This window comes from Pituophis catenifer, unplaced genomic scaffold (genome assembly GCF_029215685.1).
Source record: "Pituophis catenifer annectens isolate HBS135680 unplaced genomic scaffold, rPitCat1.0.hap2 SCAF_14, whole genome shotgun sequence".
NCBI lineage: Eukaryota > Metazoa > Chordata > Lepidosauria > Squamata > Colubridae > Pituophis > Pituophis catenifer.
The window spans coordinates 87192-105748 of NW_027256894.1; the positions used below are offsets into that span (position 1 = coordinate 87192).

General features: G+C 46.5%; 1 protein-coding gene across 2 annotated transcripts in view; it reads right to left on the reverse strand.

The window, feature by feature from the left end:
• Positions 1 to 2262: 2262 nt before the first annotated feature.
• MAN2A2 (mannosidase alpha class 2A member 2) overlaps positions 2263 to 18557 on the reverse strand; it is a 58562-nt gene continuing 42267 nt past the window's right edge. Inside the window, exons 6-23 of one of the 2 annotated variants that reach the window (XM_070953922.1) lie at positions 10459 to 10632; positions 9970 to 10156; positions 9619 to 9796; positions 9322 to 9524; positions 9050 to 9232; positions 8859 to 8973; positions 8692 to 8759; positions 8402 to 8567; positions 7720 to 7956; positions 7510 to 7632; positions 6308 to 6422; positions 6092 to 6225; positions 5859 to 6000; positions 5561 to 5694; positions 4674 to 4751; positions 4295 to 4489; positions 4067 to 4177; positions 2263 to 3928 (exon numbers count right to left, since the gene is read on the reverse strand). In XM_070953922.1, the coding sequence (XP_070810023.1) occupies positions 3773 to 3928; positions 4067 to 4177; positions 4295 to 4489; positions 4674 to 4751; positions 5561 to 5694; positions 5859 to 6000; positions 6092 to 6225; positions 6308 to 6422; positions 7510 to 7632; positions 7720 to 7956; positions 8402 to 8567; positions 8692 to 8759; positions 8859 to 8973; positions 9050 to 9232; positions 9322 to 9524; positions 9619 to 9796; positions 9970 to 10156; positions 10459 to 10632 (2699 nt within the window). In that variant the 3' untranslated portion in view covers positions 2263 to 3772. The remainder of the gene's footprint in view (positions 3929 to 4066; positions 4178 to 4294; positions 4490 to 4673; positions 4752 to 5560; positions 5695 to 5858; positions 6001 to 6091; positions 6226 to 6307; positions 6423 to 7509; positions 7633 to 7719; positions 7957 to 8401; positions 8568 to 8691; positions 8760 to 8858; positions 8974 to 9049; positions 9233 to 9321; positions 9525 to 9618; positions 9797 to 9969; positions 10157 to 10458; positions 10633 to 18557) is intronic. The other variant, XM_070953923.1, reaches the window with a different exon arrangement.

Consider the following 18557-nt stretch of genomic DNA (forward strand, 5'->3'; position numbering starts at 1 on the left):
GCATAAACTAATGAGTGAATGGAGGATTTTAGAAGTAAACCATTGGCTCAAATGATGGTGATATTGTGAGAAGTTTGGCTTTCTACATTATTGATTAGGGTGTAGGAAGGGCTATACTGGAGCCTACAGGAAGGACTTCTAAGCAAGAGAAAAACTGCATCTCAAGACTGTCAATGTATTTGGGAAACAACTGGCTCAGCATGTCCAAAGGGCTTTGAAGTAAAACTACAGGGTGAAGGAGACCAAATTATAGGACTAAACCCAAAGCAGAAAGCCCTACACAGCCATGTAAGGAGAAAGTGAGTAGCGAAGAAGCATATAATTAGTTTGGAAGATACAGAGGAAGCAAGCCCAGAGTCAACCATAAAGGGTTCAAATGCCTGCATATAAATGCTCACCATATGGGGAACAGAACTTGAAATCCTAATATATGAGGGCAAATACCATATTGTAGCTATTACTGAAACTCGGTAGGACAAAACACATGATTGGAACACACAACTGGAAGGATATAAATTGTTCAGAACAAACAGACCTAACAAAGGAGGGGGGTTGCATTGTTATGTCAGGAAATATTACCCCTTTATAGAAAGCCCCCTTAGAAGTATTTGGCTAAATGTTAGAGGAAAAATAAATAATATAGCCATAGGTGTCTACAGACCACACAGAGGAAGTAGATGAACCCTTTGCTAAGTTAGCTGAAGTGTGCAGGAAATATGTCACAGTACTAATGGAAGACTTTTAACTACCCTGACAACATTGGGGGGAAACTGCAGGTAGTGGAAGATCAAACAGGTTCCTGATGTGCCTAGCTGAGAACTTTGTCACACAAAAGGTAAAGGAGGAAACTAGAGAGACTTAATCCTTACTAATAGGGATGAAATGGTTGAAGTAGAAGCTATAGGAACTTTGGGGGAGAGTAGCCATCTCATACTCAAATTCACCATAGTGCAACTACAATACAACTAGGTAACTAAACCAAGTCAGACTATTATTGTAGAGTTTAAGAGAGCAGACTTCAACAGGCTAAGAGAAAAACTAGGAAGAATTCCATGGATGAAAATCCTAAAAGGAAAAATAGTTCCAGATGTTTGGAATACCCTGAAAAATGATCCAAGCAAAAACAACACCACAAAGAAAGAAAACAAGACACCTCATGAGACCAGCATATTGCATAAAGAACTATCTGACAAATTAAGGGATAAAAAAATATCAAATATTTAAAAAAAATTGAAAGGGGCACATAACTAAAACCACAAGCAAACAGCCCAAATTTGCAAGGATCGGGAAAGGTAGGCCCATATTGAGTTAAGACTGGCAACTACTGCCAAAATATTTTTTTAAATTTCAGTAGGTAAGGAACCAAAAGAGTCAAAGCTCTGCTTTGTGGTGGGTTGTAATGTACACCCCTTATTTTGTGCTGAGCCTTTCACAAACAGAGCTGTAGTTTTGTCCTGAGTGTTGCCACATACTAGCTTGACTGTCAGAATGCCATACTTCAATCTTTTCCTAGAATTACATTTTTCTTGCCTATCCCTCCAACTTTTGGGATCTCAGCCAGAACTGCACAATTCCTAAGATGAAGGAATAAAGGAGAATCACAAAATAAATACTAGATCTATGTAGCGATTCAGGTTTTCAAGGAAAATTGGGCCATGTGTGGTCTACACGTTGGACTTTTTGCTATCTCTTTAAACCAAAATGTGTTTAAATCTTGAGAAAACCTGTAACTTCTTTATGGAGCTGCCAATGGATGTGGTCTGTTAATCTATGTGCACTAGGAATTAACAGTTGGGATCTGGAATACTGCACAGCTGTAGTAAACACCAGAAGCCTATTTGGCTTTTGTTAAAGCTGGCTGTGCCTCAGAATTAGCGCAAGGACCTCACTAGGCTCAAGGTTGACTCAGCCTTTCATCCTTCCGAAGTCAGTAAAATGAGGACCCAAATTGTTGGGGACAATATGCTGACTCTAAACATCTTAGAGAGGGCTGTAAAGCCCTGTGAAGTGGTATATAAGTCATAAGTGCTATTTTTATTGCTATATACGTCCACTGAATGTTTCACAAATCTTGGGAACTGGAGCAACCCTGTTTCTTATTCCAGATACCTGATTTTCCTGATTCTAACCCATTCACTGGCTCTGTTGGCTGAGGGACAGCCGGAGCAGGGCGACTGAGTCCACTTCTACTTGATGAATTCCTGGTCCCTCCCCACCTCCCACAGCAATTATTGTAAAGACAAGACACAAAGGGTGCACTTTCACATCCTGTTCATTTGAGTTAATGCAGCACAAATTGAGCAACACAGAAAACAGTAGCTTGCTTTCTCCTCTTCCTCACATAATCAACATCCCTGAAAACCAAAAGATTCCAAGGTCTAATTTAGGTTTCTCAGCATTTGCCATATGCATTAAATACAACTCTTGCATTACATGCTGAAAACTGCCTATGGGTAAGTAGACCTCTTAAGGTCCTGTGGTCTACCCATCTGTTTGTAAACATACTACATCCAAAGAACAGCCTGTCACAGAGACAACCCAGCAGAAATGAAGCGGTTGCCCTCATGGCAATTGGAAACCTCCTTGAGGCAAGTGCCTGATTTTAGGAGGAGCTCCTAAAATCAAAACTGGTATTCTGAGTAGTACGACAAGTCCTGCAGGGCTCAATCCCACCAGATTTGCAAGAGCCAGGGCTTTCTTCACAAAGTATACTAGCCCAGAGTCAGCTGTATCATGGTTTATTCCAATGTGTTTTCTCGGTTTGCATGACACACTGAGCCATAAATGAAGCATGTGGGCTGTGCACACAAGTGCCATGCAAAAATGCACACAAGAGCCCAGGTGGCACATCCCAAAGGTTTGCTTGGGAGCCTGTTGGCCAGGAAGAAAGGGCAGTTGGGGCAGGAGCTGCTCCTCAGCTGCGTGCTCTGCACTTGTGTAGCTGGGCTGGCACTGCTGGCTTCACCTTCAGAAAGGAACACCGAGCCAGCTGGCTCTTACTAAGCACAACACAGCCGCAGGCTTTCCTCTTGGATTCAAGGCAGGACAGGGAGCAGAAATGTCCAGGTGGTTTCCTGACTTCATCCATAATGAAAAGGCAGGCCTTCAGCAGACTCAGCCTTGTGCTAGCTAAAGGTTGTCTTGGATCAAACTGCAGCAGCAATGTGCTTTTTCCTTCCCTCTGGAAGAAAAACATCAGAGTATGAATGTAGTCAGCATTTCTCTTGAGAATTCACACTGTGGGGAAACACTCCATCCTCTAGAAAAAAATATGGGGAGATGCTTCCCAACCCTGAGCAAATTGTCACCCAACCCTTGCTTGCAAGCCTCGCCTCTGCTTTCTGGAGGAAGTGAGCACCCAGAGATGAGGGCTTTGCTTCAAGCTGCAGGAACGTCACTTGGCCCATCCTCTGTTCTAGTGTTTGCCACATACTGCACCTGTTCTGCATGTTCAGGATTGGTCAAACCAAATGCACAGATGGTTTCCGAAGCCAGGGAAGAGCAGAAGTGGGGTCTTCAGTGCTGCTCAAACAACATCCACCATCTCTCCTTGCAGCACAGTCCGCTGCCTTCCATGCCAAGCTAGAACCAAATTCTGGAAGCAGTGCCACAAGTCCTCCAGACACAGGCAGCACCCCGGGCAATTTCTGCAGCATCAAAGGACACAGCTGCCCGAGGGTCTCGTCCTTGGTATGGAGCAGCACCCTTTTGGGCAGCTGTGCCAGAGGAGGAAGAAGGTCCATATGCAGAAATTCCCAATGAAGGGCTCAGGCTATCCGAGACGAAGGCGGAAGGTGGCAATCTCCATGGGGTCAAGGTGAATGGTGGTGCTGTTGGGGGAGGCCGTGGGCAGTGGATACATCAGTGTCAAAGAAGAGGGCTGCAGGGAGATCAGGTTCAGGCTCTGGAATAGGCTGCCTAGGGACAGCTGGAGAGCAAGAGGCAAAAGCTGAGGGTACAAATGCCCAGCAACCCAAGCTCCCCTTAATTTCCTAAAGCAACTTCATACAAACTCCCCCCGCTAGCAAACATCCACTCCAAGGCAACCGAGAACATCCAGACATACCACGCCCTGGGTGGTGGTACAATTGAAGCCCAGATTCCTGGCCTCCAGGCCACAGTCGAAGCCCTTCCGGTGCAGTATCAGAGCTGTCTCAGCAGACGGCAAAGCCTCATCCTGGGGAGAAGAAAGCCTGTGTACCACCTGAAAGCCCAAGGCTTCTGCTCAGCAGGCAGAGAAGGCTGGGAACCAGGCAAGGGTTGTCTAGGCTGAGGGCTGGGCTTCTTTCCTCACCTCTCCTTGCAACGTTCGAAGGTTGAGAAGGTGGAAGTCGCAGGGCACTGTGATTGAAAATGGTGCAAAAGACCTCAGTGCTGGAGGGGGCAGTTTTTCCTGGACAAGCGGCATGGTCAGAACCTCCGCATTCAGGTGCATGGAGGTGATGTGGCTGAGCAGAGACGGGAAGCTGGTGGGCTGATTCTCCTGGGCCTGCAGCAAGAATGAGAGAAGATGGACACTGCCACACAAGCTGTGGAGCCTCGGCCTCAGATGAGCCCCAAAGGAGCCTCTACAGTTGCTAAACTATTGGCTACTAAGCATTAGGCTGAGCTTACACACACACACACCAACAGGGCAGGGAAAGGCCAGACTACACCACAAGACCAGATTTTACCTCTGGGCTTTCAACCTTGCTGCTGGGGAAGACCAAGTCTCTCAGCATGGAGGCCAGTTTGGAAAAGAAGCTGGAGCTCTGGGGGACGGGGGAGGGGAGGAGGGGGCGATGAGAATAGGTAGGTTACCAGAGTGAATGTCACTGCCTCAGACCTACACCTCTCATGGACTGGTCATTCCTTCAGCATACCTGCTCTGTATCCGTGTGCTTCCTGGGGCTGATTCACCTTCCCGCACTTCCTGCCTTCTGTCTGGATTCTGTCTGGATTCCTGCCTTCTCTCTTGGGCTTCCTTTATTCCCCTTGCTCTTAGCCCCTCTGTTAGGTCTAATATATCTTAGACAGATCTCTATTTATATTTATTCCCAATAGAAAGCTCTCTCTCTCTCTCTCTTTTAATCTCCTCCTTGTTACTGATGGATCTTCTTTTCTCTGTCACTCCTGTTCTCAACTGGAGGCCACCCAACTACGAAATGCCGACCATTGACTGGGAGAGAGGAATGCCTTCCACTTTCTCTTTGGAAACAGAGAGGAAATGTTTTGCATTTCTCCTGGTAGAAAAGGAGACAGAGAGCAGTAATGCAGAAGGGATGGTGGCAAGAGGAAAGGCCACAGGGCTGCTTCTTTGGCAACAGATTAGGTGGGTGACCTTCCACACAAGGATCATGGACAGGACTGCTCTGCCTTCCAAAGTCAAAGGAGAAAATCAGTTGGGGGCTTGATGGCAAGAAACAAGTTTTGCTCAAGGATGGATTTAAGATCATTTTCCCAAGCCCTTCTGAATGTCCAGCTCAATGAGACTTATCTGCAGGCACTGAAAAGGTTTCCCCAAGAAATCCCAGGCAAGGAAGGAGGCCCGATCCAGCTAGGGAGCTCCGGGACTTCCTACCTTGTTTGCCGAGCTGAATCGTTCCAGCAGGAGGCGGAAGCGGTTGCAGGTCCGCTTGTTGTCCTTCAGACCTTGTCCTAGTCCACGGTTATCATCTTGCATGAGACGCCGGTCCAAAATCACCTCCAGCTGGCCTGCCAATTGGGTGGAGAGAAAGCAAAAAACCCCAGTTAGTTGGTGCCCCATGCCACAACCAGGATCCCTCTTGACTTCTCCCATGCCTCAGGCACAGCCCTCATCCTGGCCTTTTTCCCAGACTGGGCACTGGGTGGTTCTGTACCCATTCCATCACACTCACCACTGCTAAGGCTGGACACTCCCAAGGCCTGGGCTGTGTGCAGAGTCAGGCGGTGCTGGTTATCCTGGATGTAGGCCATGACTGGCATGGGATAGAAGTTGGCCTGGAGTGGCAGTTTCTTCAGGTACTGCCGGGGCTGGATCTGCGGGACAGGCAAACATGCTGGTGGCTTCTCCAGCTGCACCGGGGTGTGTGTGTGTAAAGGATTGTTCAAGCTTCTGCCAGTTCTTTACCTGAAAGCCATTCAGGTCAGTGAAGAACCTGCCCTTACTCTCAATGCTGCTGCTGAAGCGCAGGGCCAGCTCCCTGTTGACGTGGTCACGAATGTCGACCAGGCAGGAGATCTCCAGAGAGAGGCCATCAACCCCTGTGGCCAGAGACGCAACATGAGGTGACTACACCACTCTGCGCAGCCACATCCCCTCCTGCAGCACGGCCAAAGTTCTCACCTGGCACATTGTAGAGTCGGACCACTTCCTGGATGTGCTGATAGTAAATGGCTGCCTCTGAAAAAAAGGGCCCCTCGGTCACCCGCACCACTGGAGGGTCCTTGGGGGTGTAGGGCTACAAAGAAGAAAACAGGGAGCCAATGCAAGCGGGGAAGTGGCTCTGATCCAGCTTCATCTATTTCTCGGCTGCCTTTTGCTAGTTTTTAATGGTACTACATAATGCAATTTAAAAACAATTACACAAAGGTGCATATTTGAAAATGTTAACAATTAAGCTTTTTGGGAAAAATCCCAGACTCAGAAAAGCAGAAGCAGCAGCAACAACAGCTGTTCTGAAAGCCATGAACCCTCAAACCCTCTTAAGCACCTATCAAGTATTAGGCAGAGCGTTTTCTCCAGAGAAGAGATGAGTAAGTCATCCATCAAAGGTTGACTCAGCCTTCCATCCTTTCTAAGGTAGGTGAAATGAGGACCCAGTTTGTGGGGGCAATAAGCTGACTTTGTATAAATATACAAAAGGATGAAGGCTATTGCTGAGCACATTGTAAGCCGCCCTGAGTCTTCGGAGAAGGGCGGCATATAAATCAAATTAAAAATAAAAAAAAATAAAAAAAAAAAGTCAGGCAAGCACTGCTGACGTGAAAGCAGGAGCCCAATGCCATCCATGGCCGAACTCAGCAGGCAGGCAGCCACTCTGTCAGTGCAGCCACGGTTGGAATCAGTGCAGCCCCTCACCCACCTCCCCATCAGCAGACAGGGAGGCACAGAGGCTGCTTGCAGATTGAAGATGGGTTGGCCTGAGCAATACAGCTGCTTCTCTCATATTGGAAATGGACAGAAAAGGGTCTCCCATCTCCCACATAGGCTGCCCTCCCATCCCTGGGGATAAGAAAGGCAGTGTTTCATGCCCATTTGGAAAGCCATGAGGCAGCATCCATCCTAAGCAACCCCAGCTGCATCAGGTTCCCCCGGCCCATCTCATTCAGTGATCTCCTCTCCCAGCGGCCAACCAGGTACCCAAGCAAGTCTCCCAGGAGATGACCAGGACCTCCATGACTTGATCCCACCCTTTTGCAAGCATCACGTTTCATGGCAGACATCTAAGATGCAGGCTCAGCAGGTTGTCCAAGTGAGGACTACTTCCGTCTTCACCCTTTTCCAGGTAAAGGTAAGCAACCCCAGCCCAGGCAGTCCACTCAGACCTTGGCTTCACCATCGGGCAGGAAAAGATAGGCACCACTCTTGTCCTTGGTCGTCCGGGTCCCGTAGACAAGGAACTGGCTGCTCAGCTGCTGCTCCTGTTTGTCACCAACATGATGCACACTCTGCAGTCAACAAGCCGAGCACTAGTTAGTGCATTTCCTCTCCCTGCCCTCCCCTTTTCCCTCCAGCTTGTCCTCTCTGCAGGTCACCTTGAGGGAGCCACTCGGCCCTGAGAAACAAGCTCTCATGTGCTGGTTCTCCAAGCAGAAATCATCTGTGGCGGTGGACAGAACCTGTATAGGGACGGCTTCATTCTTATGCCCAACGAAGTCATGGCCATGCAGGAAGAGGCGCACTGAAGATTTCAGCGTGTTGTGGCTATCAAAAGATTTGATCAATTGCAGGATGGTGAGGCCCAGTGCTGGCAGGCGTATCATGACAGACACCTGTCAATGAAGAATAAAATAAGCCCGGCAGAGGCCCTTAGTCCTTCCAGGCCAATCTGTCCACGCAACGAATGCTAAGACCAGAGCAAGGTTCTTCCATAAAGTCTGCGGTGGAGCCTCTCAGGGAGAAGGCCAAGCATCCACACACCTCCGTGCCCCCTCCCTCAAGAACTTGGGACATAAGATGGAAGGTGATACATGATAACCTACTCTTTGTAGCAGGGGTGGTATTCACTTACCTTTGCTACTGGTTCGCAAATGTAAGTGCGCACGCGTCTTGCTATGCTTGCGCGTGCCTCCTCCACACCTGCGCAGAGCCTCCCGCCACTGGCGCTACCGGATCATGTGATCCAGATAGAGCCGGCTGAATTTCATCACTACTCTGTAGATCTTACAAGATTTGCCTCTGTCATTCCCGTCTTCCCTGCCAATTCTCCCAAACTACCTGGAAGACATCAGGCACCATGTCTGTGGCAGACTGCCACTGGGCACTGAGCTGCACCACAAGGGGCTGTCCTTCCTCATTCAGGACACAGATCCAAGGGGTGTTCACCAGCAGGGACACCACAGTCAAGCGCTCTTGCTCCAGGGGGTTGAATACCACCACAAACCTGCAAGATGGCAGAGAAGTTAGCAAGTTCTTTCCCTGGCTCCACCAGGAGCAGAATTCAGTCCGGACTGTTGCTGAACCCCACTTTCCCTGGCTGGCAGCACTTCCCCCCCGCCTTCTCCCACCTGGGTGTGGCATCCAATTTGATCACCATTTTCTCTGGCAGGGAGTCCTGATTGAGACGGGTCTCATCCTGGAAGGAAGAAGGAGACGGAACATGTCCCAAATGGGTCCCCACCCCTTTGCTAACATTCCTCCAGGCATAAAGGCAGAGGGAGATGAGAGAGCTCACTGTGCCAAGGAAGGGCATTGCCATGTCGTAGTGGTAGGCCTCTTTGTCTGCCAGGACCAAGTAATGGGCAGCATTGATGATGATCTTCTTGGCATTCATCAGCGAGTGAAGCAGTCTGTGATGGAACAAGGAGAAGGTCAACCAGGCATGAAACTGAGCTCTGTTGCCCCGATCCAGCAGTTTACTCCTACCTGACACCATAGTCCACCACTACTGCTTCCTTGGCAGTGCCAGTAATAGCATCGTGATGCTGGAAGAGCCCCAGATTGCGCCGGGCATCTGTGAGCATGGCATAATCGGACAGTGGGTACCTACTCTCCATGCCAGCATGGCGGGCGTGACTCAGAGCCAAGCTGTATAAGGTCTCGGCAGCCCTGTGACAACAGGGCAAAGAAGCCATTAGGTGTGCAGTGCTGGGATATGATTCCCCAGCAGAGCCCCTCCTCCTCAGCAGGCCACTCACCGGAGATGGGCCTCGAGCACTCGGCCCATGCTCTTATAGAAAGGCCGGGAAGTGTAGTAGCCTGTCCAGTAGTGGTCTTCCCGGTCTGCGTAGGAAAAAAAGTCCCCACTGAGCACCGGGAAGCCAGGTGGGCGCATGCCAGGGACAATGCCCATCTGCTTGTAGAGGGCATCAAAATAGTCTGACAGTGTCCCGAACTGGGCCTGCAGGAGAGAGCATCATGTCAGAGGCCAGGACCTTAGCGAAGCACCATCCCACCCCGCCTTTATCCTCCTTCCCCAAGACTAGTCAAGACACCTGCACGTGCAGCTCTGGGCGAGCATTCAAGAAGTCAAAGAGACGCTGGTAATTGAGGAACTGGGCATCCCATTCCTGGGGCTTGTCGTAGCGGAAGTCATCTCCCAGGGGCACCATCAGGACACTGCTTCGGAACAGCTTGGACTTCTTCCGGTACTGGTCAAGCAGAAGCTGTGCCCTGGGAAGGGAGGAAGCCAGGCTGGCTGACAAGGCCCCTGAGCCTGCTTGGGAAGCAGGGAGAGAGAGCAGGGCAAGAGCAGATAGGCATGAAGGTTGCGAGGAAGAAAGCAGGAAGGGCTGCAAGTGCGTTTGAGAGGCAGGGCTGGTCCCGACCCCTTCTCAGTCACTCACCGCTCGGCCACATTGCTACTGGTGATGGCCTTGGGAGGGACTTTCCAGGGGCAGTTGATGCGCCCACCTGGCAGCCTCTTGAAGTCAAATTGGCAGCAGATTTTTGGGTCAGGCCCACAAGTGTGGGGCACATCGTAACTGTAGAAAGGCATCATGTGGCAGAGGAGGTCTGTACTGGAATCCGGATCTGGGGGAGGAGGCAAATCAGAGATTCATGCTCCCGTCTGACCAAACAGCCCCCGCATGGACCAAAGCAGCCTAGTGGAGTGACATGGGGGGGGAGCACATCCTAGCTGCTGGGGAAAGAGGCAGGCTCTGTGGTTGAGGGGGAGGGCAATAGGAAGAGAAGGAAGGTGTGTTGGATACATTTGCTACCTTGAGCTATTTGTAAAATTAATAAAGGTGGGATACAAATAAAAAATTCCAAGGGGGCTGCCACGGTCCTTGGGGAAGAAGAGTGAGCGCAAAGCAGGGTCCCTAGGGCCTCACCCCAGCTCTGCCTCCAGATGAACTCCAGGTTCTGGGTAGCTGCAAAGTGCTTCTTGATGGTATAGTGGACCCGCTGGATGAGCATGCTTGTCAGGTTAGCCCGGCGCAGGAGATAAGGCATTGTGGCGCTGTGACCAAAGGGATCCACTGCCCAGCCAGAGCGTGGCGTCACCCCTGCCAAAGAGAGAGGAAACAATCCCGAGGCCAGTTGCAGTCGTCCTGCCCCGCCAAGGCAACATCCTCACTGGCAGGAGGAGAGAAAGGCTTGTTGGGGGGTTTCCCAGATTTGGGAGGGTTCCTGCGGTTCCCATACTGTTTCCCAATGACATGTCTTGCATCTCCTCCCATCCTCGGCCTTTGCAGACAAAGTCAAGGTGGCTGCTCCCCTTCAAATGCAAGGAGAGGCAAATAAAGACTGGGGGGGGGGCAAATGGCCTCAATCCACTCAGATGGTGGATGGGGCAGTCAGGATCACCTCACCAATTGAGGCGTATTCCTCAATTGACATGTCTTCAGAGGCAGGTCTGTGCAGACTCAGCCTAAGATTTGTGCCTTCGCTGTTTCCTCTAATCTTTGTTGGTGGGGCAGGAACAAGACACTTCCTGGGCTTCAAGATATTTTACCTCCTCCTCCATCAAATCAACGAAGGAACTGTGGCTTTGCATCAGGCCCGGCCTCCACCTTCCCTTCAAAGAGGTAATGGCCAGCTTTTCGACCGGAAGCATTGTGGCGATACAGTCGAATAGCAGGCTCTCATGAGCCTTGCGAAAACCCGGGCTGACAAGCCGCTGTTGGGGGTCTTCGGACCAGATCTGTCCTGTAGGGACGGAGAAGGCGGCACCTCGGAAGACCAAGAGGAACAGGCAAGTTCCTCAGAGGTCGGAGGAAGCTCTTCAACTCAGTGGCAGGGGCGGCGGCCATTGCGGCTGTCACAAAGCTGGGGCAACTGGACTAAAGCTTTGAGCAGGAATGGTGATTTGGATGGAGTATTGGTACCGTGTGAGTGATTGGCCAGCTCACACGTAAAAAAGAAATATTTTTAAATTGCTAAAAGAAACCCCAGCAAAGAAACAGCAGCTAATGGGCGGTGGGGAATGCTAATGGGGAGAGAAAAACAAAGCGGAAGTTTACAGTGTTAAAGCCCGAAACAGAATTTGAGTTTTGGTTTAGAATTTGTCTGGAGATATCTAAATTACTAGAAGAAGAAACCCAAAATAGCGGTGAAGAGGATTGGAAATAATTTTAAAACTTTTGAACATTGAAGGAAGAATAAAGAAAAGTTTAAAATTAAAGCCCTGCAATAGAGCTTTTTGTTTTAATTGGATTTGGATTTGGATTTTAAAATTGGAACTTGGGGAACATTAAAATAAGAAGATTGAAATTAGCAAATATTGGCAATGTGGATTTAACAAATAAATTGGATATTTTTTTCTTTTTTTTAATGTGTTGATTGGAGAGAGACATCTACAGGCAGAAAGATACATTACAATGGTTAACTTGTATTTTGGAAAAGAAATTCTTAAAGTGATAAGAACGGTGGGAACTTTCAAGGAGGATTTGTTTATGTTTAAGCCATTTGATCTTGACATTCAAAGAAAGTGGAACATAATAAAATTTAAAATTGGAATAAAGACAACTTAGAAGCAACAAAATGACACAGGAACTAATTGAAATGATTAAACGATGATATCATTCAAATTGGATATAAATGAAATGCTTACAATGATGCATGGAAAACCTAAAATGGATTAACTAGAGACTGTGCTGGAACATACCCAAGTGGAAGAAACCAAGAACAAGAAGCAAGAAAGTAGTATTAATAATAAAGATATTGATTATGAAAAAATAAATGATTACAGTGGGAGTAACAATGAGAAAAAGAGAATACCTAGGAGAAAATTAATGGGAAAAAGGAAACAAATAAAGAGAAGAAAAGAAAAGGGGGAAAGGTTAGAAATAAAGATGAATTTTAAGATTACATTGGGATTAACAATGATAAAAATAGAGGTGTTAGAAATAGACAAGGAGAGAAAGAAGAGGGGAAGAGACAAAATATAAAAAATTCAAATGATTACACTGGGATTAACAGTGGTAAAGCAAGAAAGGGGGAAAGGGGAAAAAGGAGAGCAGTTGGAAATACAGAGCAAACTAGGAGAACAAGAGGCTTTAAAATTAGGGGGGAAAGGGAAAAAGAAGAGAATGGGATAAAGGATAGTAAGATTTATAACTATAAATGAATGGTAGTAAGTTTAATAGATGTGATTATAATATTTGGAATGTTTTTAATGGTAATAATGGAATTCAGCTAAAACATTTGAAATTATATCGTATTGATGTAGAAATGAATGATTTTAAAATGAATTGTAATATATTTGAATGCAGTATTTGGATAAATTGGGGAGAAAAAAAGAAATGGAAAAAAGGGAAGGAAATGGGTTATATATGAAAAAGGATATGAATATCAAGATTTATGAGTGGAATATTGGTATTTAGGGAAAATATGTGAATATATATATAAGGAATGGAAAATTGGGTTTATATACTTAAGTAAATTGTAGTATTGTATTTGGCTAATCTGACAAAAAAGAAATGGAGAAGAGGGAAAGAAATGGGTTATATATGTATAATTGTATGAATATTAATTATTTATAATTGGAATAAGGGAATCTAGGGAAAATATGTGGAAACTGATAAAAAGAAGAAGAGATGGAAAAGAGGGATATATGTAAAACTGCTGAATACTAAATATTTATGATTGGAATGATGGAATATAGGGAAAATATTTGAAATTATATTATATTATATTGTGAAAAGGAGTAATGGGAGAATATTTGAATAAGATAATTTAGAGTTAGGTTTAGATTTTAGAAAAATGATTGACTTCAATTTAAAGGGTTTCAATTTGAAAAAAGTAAAGAGGAGTGGAAAAAGAAAAATTGATTAAGATTAGAGATTAGGGCAAATGGTAATATTGTTTATATATTAGAAGAAATAGAAGGAAAATAAAATAAAAAACTAGAGAGAAACAATTTTATGGCAAAAAGTGAAATATATAAAATGGTGTTTGAGAAACTAAAAGTGGTACAAATTTTGGCTCGGCCAATACTCTGTTCAGAAGAAATGTATTGTTTGTTTGTTTGTTTGTTTGTTTGTATGTGTGTTTGAAAAAAAATAAACTTTTATAAAAAAAAAAAAAAGAGGTAATGGCCAGTTGAATATAGTCCAAACCAGCCTTTTGCAAAGTGTTTTGAGTGATTTGGCTCAAGGCCTGCTCCTTTGTGGTTATAGCCATCAGGAAGGGACTAAGAGATATTGCTCTGCAAAAGAGCTTTTCAAGCTTTTATATTTTACTCAGACTTATTTAGTGAATGGAGAATCTATCTAATGAAGAAATCAAGGCTTTTAAGCTAAAATAGAACTTCCATAGCTCAACTCCTTATGTTATTAGGCACTCCTTGGAGTAATGGAGGAGAATGTAAAGATATGGAAGGAACAATAGGTCTAGATGGGTTTTCTATGGAGTAGCATAAACATTTACTGTATTCTTATGCTTGATCTTAACCTTCAACTGTACAATAAGATTTTGAAACTGGCATTTTATGTACTTTTTAAAAATGAAGCGTATATCACAGTTATACCAAGACCCTGTAAAGATTATACATTATATGCAAAGTATTGTCATGTTTCATTGATTAGTGCAGACATTACATTTTCACTACTGTTCGTCTAGTGATTCTCACCTACTGGTGAGAATGGTAATATTTGGCTTTGATTGATTTACACAAAGAAAGCTGCAATTCTATTGCTTGAATGAGAAAAAACTTTTGATAAAATGTATAGTGTATGTAAATTCCCTTAGCTGAGTTTGAATGTCCCCAAAGACTTATAAAATTGTGATGGATGATTATATAGGTAGGCCAAGAGTGGAATGTTGGTCTGAAGGGGGTTTCTGAGTTTAGTTCTACATCTGCAGACAGGCCTAAGTAACATCATCAGCACCATGCTGTTGGAGAATTAAGATTTGTTGGTTAGTTGTGAAATATATAATTGCCTATCCTACGAGTCTTGTATGTAATAGGATGGGCTGTATTGTTAGGTGTTGTTTTTTCTGTGTGACTCATGTCACCCAGTTCTTGTTATGATGATGTAGTGCCACCTTCTGCTTAACAGTTGGATGATAAAGGGATTACCGTTGTGATCTATACAAGGGAAAGCAGTACAGATCAGGAGTGTGACTCAAAGACACACACACCAGTGGTGGGTTGCCCCCGGTTTGCACCGGTTCTATAGAACCAGTAGTAAAACCGGCGGGAGACTCCATCCACTGACCCTGACGTCATGAAAATGCTTCTGCGCATGCGCAGAAGAGCGCGTGCAGCCATGTTGCGAACCGGTAGTAAAGGTAAGTAGAACCCACCCCTGACACACACACACACAAAGATTCTGTGTGCAATCCTCAAATTGAAGGATGAAAATCTATAGTCTTTTTTCCATCTACTTTTTCACTCTGCATTATAAAGTACTAGACAGAGTTGTCCACTTTCTTGTTTCAAACCTTTGTGCTATTAGGCAAGTCAATCATATCTATAATAACTTCTTAAAATATACAGGTAATTCTTGGTTAACAACCCCTTTTTTCAGTGACTATTTGAAGTTACGGTCATTAAAAAGGGAGTCCTAAGATGGGGCCTTGTAACTGTAGTCTTCACAGACTCCCTATTGTCACATGATCACAATTTAGGCCCTTGGCAGTCGGCTGGCACCTACAAGGGTCACAGGGTCCCGCCATCCCACCTGTTCTGACCTTCACTGCCAGCTTTACAAACAGCAATCACATGACTGCAGGACCCTGCGAGTGTGCAAGATATGCCTAATGCCAGCTAATGGAACGGCCACAACTGCTATTGTAGGTCAGTGTGATCACATGACATCACATTCTACAACCATGTTGCTTAGGAAAAGAGTAGTTGACGTCAATTACAATTGGTAAGCAAGGACTGCCTGTCAATTGGTATTATATGCTGATAGTATTTTGTTTTTTATTTCTGAACTTCATAATTCAATTCTGGTTCTGATACATTTGATTGGAGCATTTGGGCAAATTTCAGTGTGTCAAGTTGAGAGAGCTACGGCAAGAGAAGCCTCTTGTTCTCCTGGCCAAGTTCGGAGGCTTTGCTTTTCTGAAGAGGTCAGTCCAGAAGCAGCAACTGCTGGAGAGGCTCCAGGGGAAGCCCTTACCCCTGGTTCACTTGGATCTGCCACCAGATCATTGGAGAGCAGCTGAAGCTACACAGCTTGACATGGCCCTGAGGGGCCCTGTTGGCTTCTTCCATCAGTTAGGTCTAGTCAATTATGGAGCCTGGCTTGTTGATTGGTAGTTTCTGCTCCTTGATGAATATGGAGAAAAGATCCAAAATGGAAGTTTCTGCTGGGGTAGCCTGGGTGGCCATGCTTTCTTTTCTTCTGGGGTGCCATCTAGTCCCATCACCAGATAGAGGGTCTTTGACCTCACCAGTGCATTCTTATCCACCCTATGAGTTTAATAGCATTTATTTTCCCTTATTTTAAGACACATTTAGAATTTGGAATTCTAAATTCTCTTGATGATAGTCCCTTTTTCTCATTTATTGGTCTACCCTCCATATGAAGTGCCACCTCCTCTTCTCTCGGGGCACCGTTTAATAACCCAAGGTTATTAAAATGCTTTTGAGAACTGTGTGACTTTCATGAAGGAAAAAGGAAGAGATCAACCCCCTCTAATAAGGGGAACCCAAGCTAAACAGAAGCCATTTTTTCTATTTCCAGGCTATCTCCTGGCTCTAATTTTTCTTCCGAGTCTGGTGTCGGATGAAGTTTCAGTTTGAATGGAAGTGGCTATTTTCCCTCAATCACACAGCTCATGGAAGACCAGGAACCACCACCATAAATCTAAATATAATAAGTAATAATGAAAAAACAAATGTAAGTAAAAAAAAGAGTGAAATGGTCAGAGGTGATTGTAGATACAGTGCCAAATGTCTTACGTGGCACAAGGACAATACATTGGAAAGTTCCTGCTGTTATGTATATAGTTTGGCGGGAGATTTAAACAATAGGTCACTTGTGATTGGTCAACTGCCCGGCTGGCTGGGTATATAAGGAGGGCTGTTTGCCTGTAACTTTTGCTGAAGTTTCACTCTATATTAAAGAGCTGTTGTCACTACCTTGCTTCTGCCTCCTCAATTGCCCAACACAACATTGGCGACGAGGGTGGGATTGAGGCATTGAGAAGCAAGCCGAAAAAGAGCTACCTACAGCAGATTTAGCCAGGCTGACGAGCCGTACACAACAGGACTACGATGTCTGCGTTCGTACCACCAAAGCCTTTCGACCCGGCCAGAGAGAAGTGGGGGTCGTACATGATCCCATTCGAGTACGCCCTGGAAGCCAGCGACATGCAGGGCCTCCCCGGAAACCGAAAGAGGGACCTGTGGAGCCCTCTTATATCTGTGTATATCTGTGGTGTGCGAGATATACACTTACAGAGAAGGTTGCTCGCGAGACAAAATCTGACTCTACCCATTGATCTCAATGAGGCCAGGGCACACGAGTCATCGACCAAGGCTGCGGAGACGCTGCAATGACCAGCTAACCTGAAGGAAACCCCAAGGTCGGTGCCAGTGCACCGAGAATCCACCCAGACCAGCAGTGAGGAAGAGCCAGAGGAGGACGTCTTCCAAACGGAGAGACAGACACGGGAGCAGGCAGAATGACGAGGAACCCAAAATCTGAATGAATGGGGGAGTGAGTATTTTGGTTCCCTTATTTTTTTTTTTACATTAGCACTATTGTAATGAAAGTTTCCTTCCCTCCTTTGTTCTATTATTATTGAAGGTTTCTATAATATTCTAAGCACATGACAGAAGAACAAGTTGCTATTCGCCCGTGTCACTGGTATTATGTATGTGGGAATGATCTTGGGAGACAAACTGATGAACTGCGGATTAGATGCATCAAATAAGTGGCAACCCAGCCCACAGGATGAGGGGTGCAACAAACCTCTCAGAAGGTTTCTTGGAAGAGTAAAGGTAAAGAGGGCAAGATGTTCCCCCAGTTCCTGAATGAAACGACGTATCTGGATCCGTTCCAGTCGGGCTTCAGGCCTGGGTACAGCATGGAAACAGCATTGGTCGCGTTGGTAGATGATCTCTGGAGGGCTCGGGACAGGGGGTGCTCCTCTGTCCTGGTCCTGTTAGACCTCTAAGCGGCTTTTGATACCATCGACCATGGTATCATGCTGCACCGGTTGGAAGAGTTAGGGGTGGGAGGCACTGTGTTGCGGTGATTCTCCTCCTTTCTCTCCGACCGGTCGCAGGCTGTGTTGACAGGGGGGCAGAGGTCGACCCCGAGGCCCCTCATATGTGGGGTGCCGCAAGGGTCGGTCCTCTCGCCCCTCCTGTTCAACATTTATGTGAAGCCGCTGGGTGAGATCATCCGTGGTTTTGGGGTGAAGTACCATCAGTACACTGATGACACCCAGCTGTACATCTCCACCCCAGACCACCCCAACGATGCCGTTGAAGTGATGTCCCGGTGCCTGGAGGCTGTGCGGATCTGGATGGGGAGGAATAGGCTCAGGCTCAACCCATCCAAGACCGAGTGGCTGTGGTTTCCGACGTCCCGATATAGTCAGTTGACGCCATCGCTGACTATTGGGGGTGAATCGCTGGCCCACACTGAAAGGGCTCGCAACTTGGGCATCCTCCTGGATTCACGGCTGTCTTTAGAAGAGCATTTGACGGCCGTGACCGGGAGGGTTTTCCATCAGGTTCGCCTGATTCGCCAGTTGCGTCCCTTTCTGGATCGGGACTCTTTACACACAGTCACTCATGCCCTCGTCACCTCCCGCCTGGACTATTGAAACGCTCTCTACATGGGGCTCCCCTTGAGGAGCACCTGGAGGCTCCAACTGGCGCAGAGTGCGGCTGCGCGGGTAGTTATGGGAGCGACATGGTGCTCCCACGTAACACCTCTCCTGCGCGAGCTGCACTGGCTCCCGGTGGTCTTCCGGGTGCGCTTCAAGTTTCTGGTTACCACGTTTAGAGCGCTCCATGGCTTAG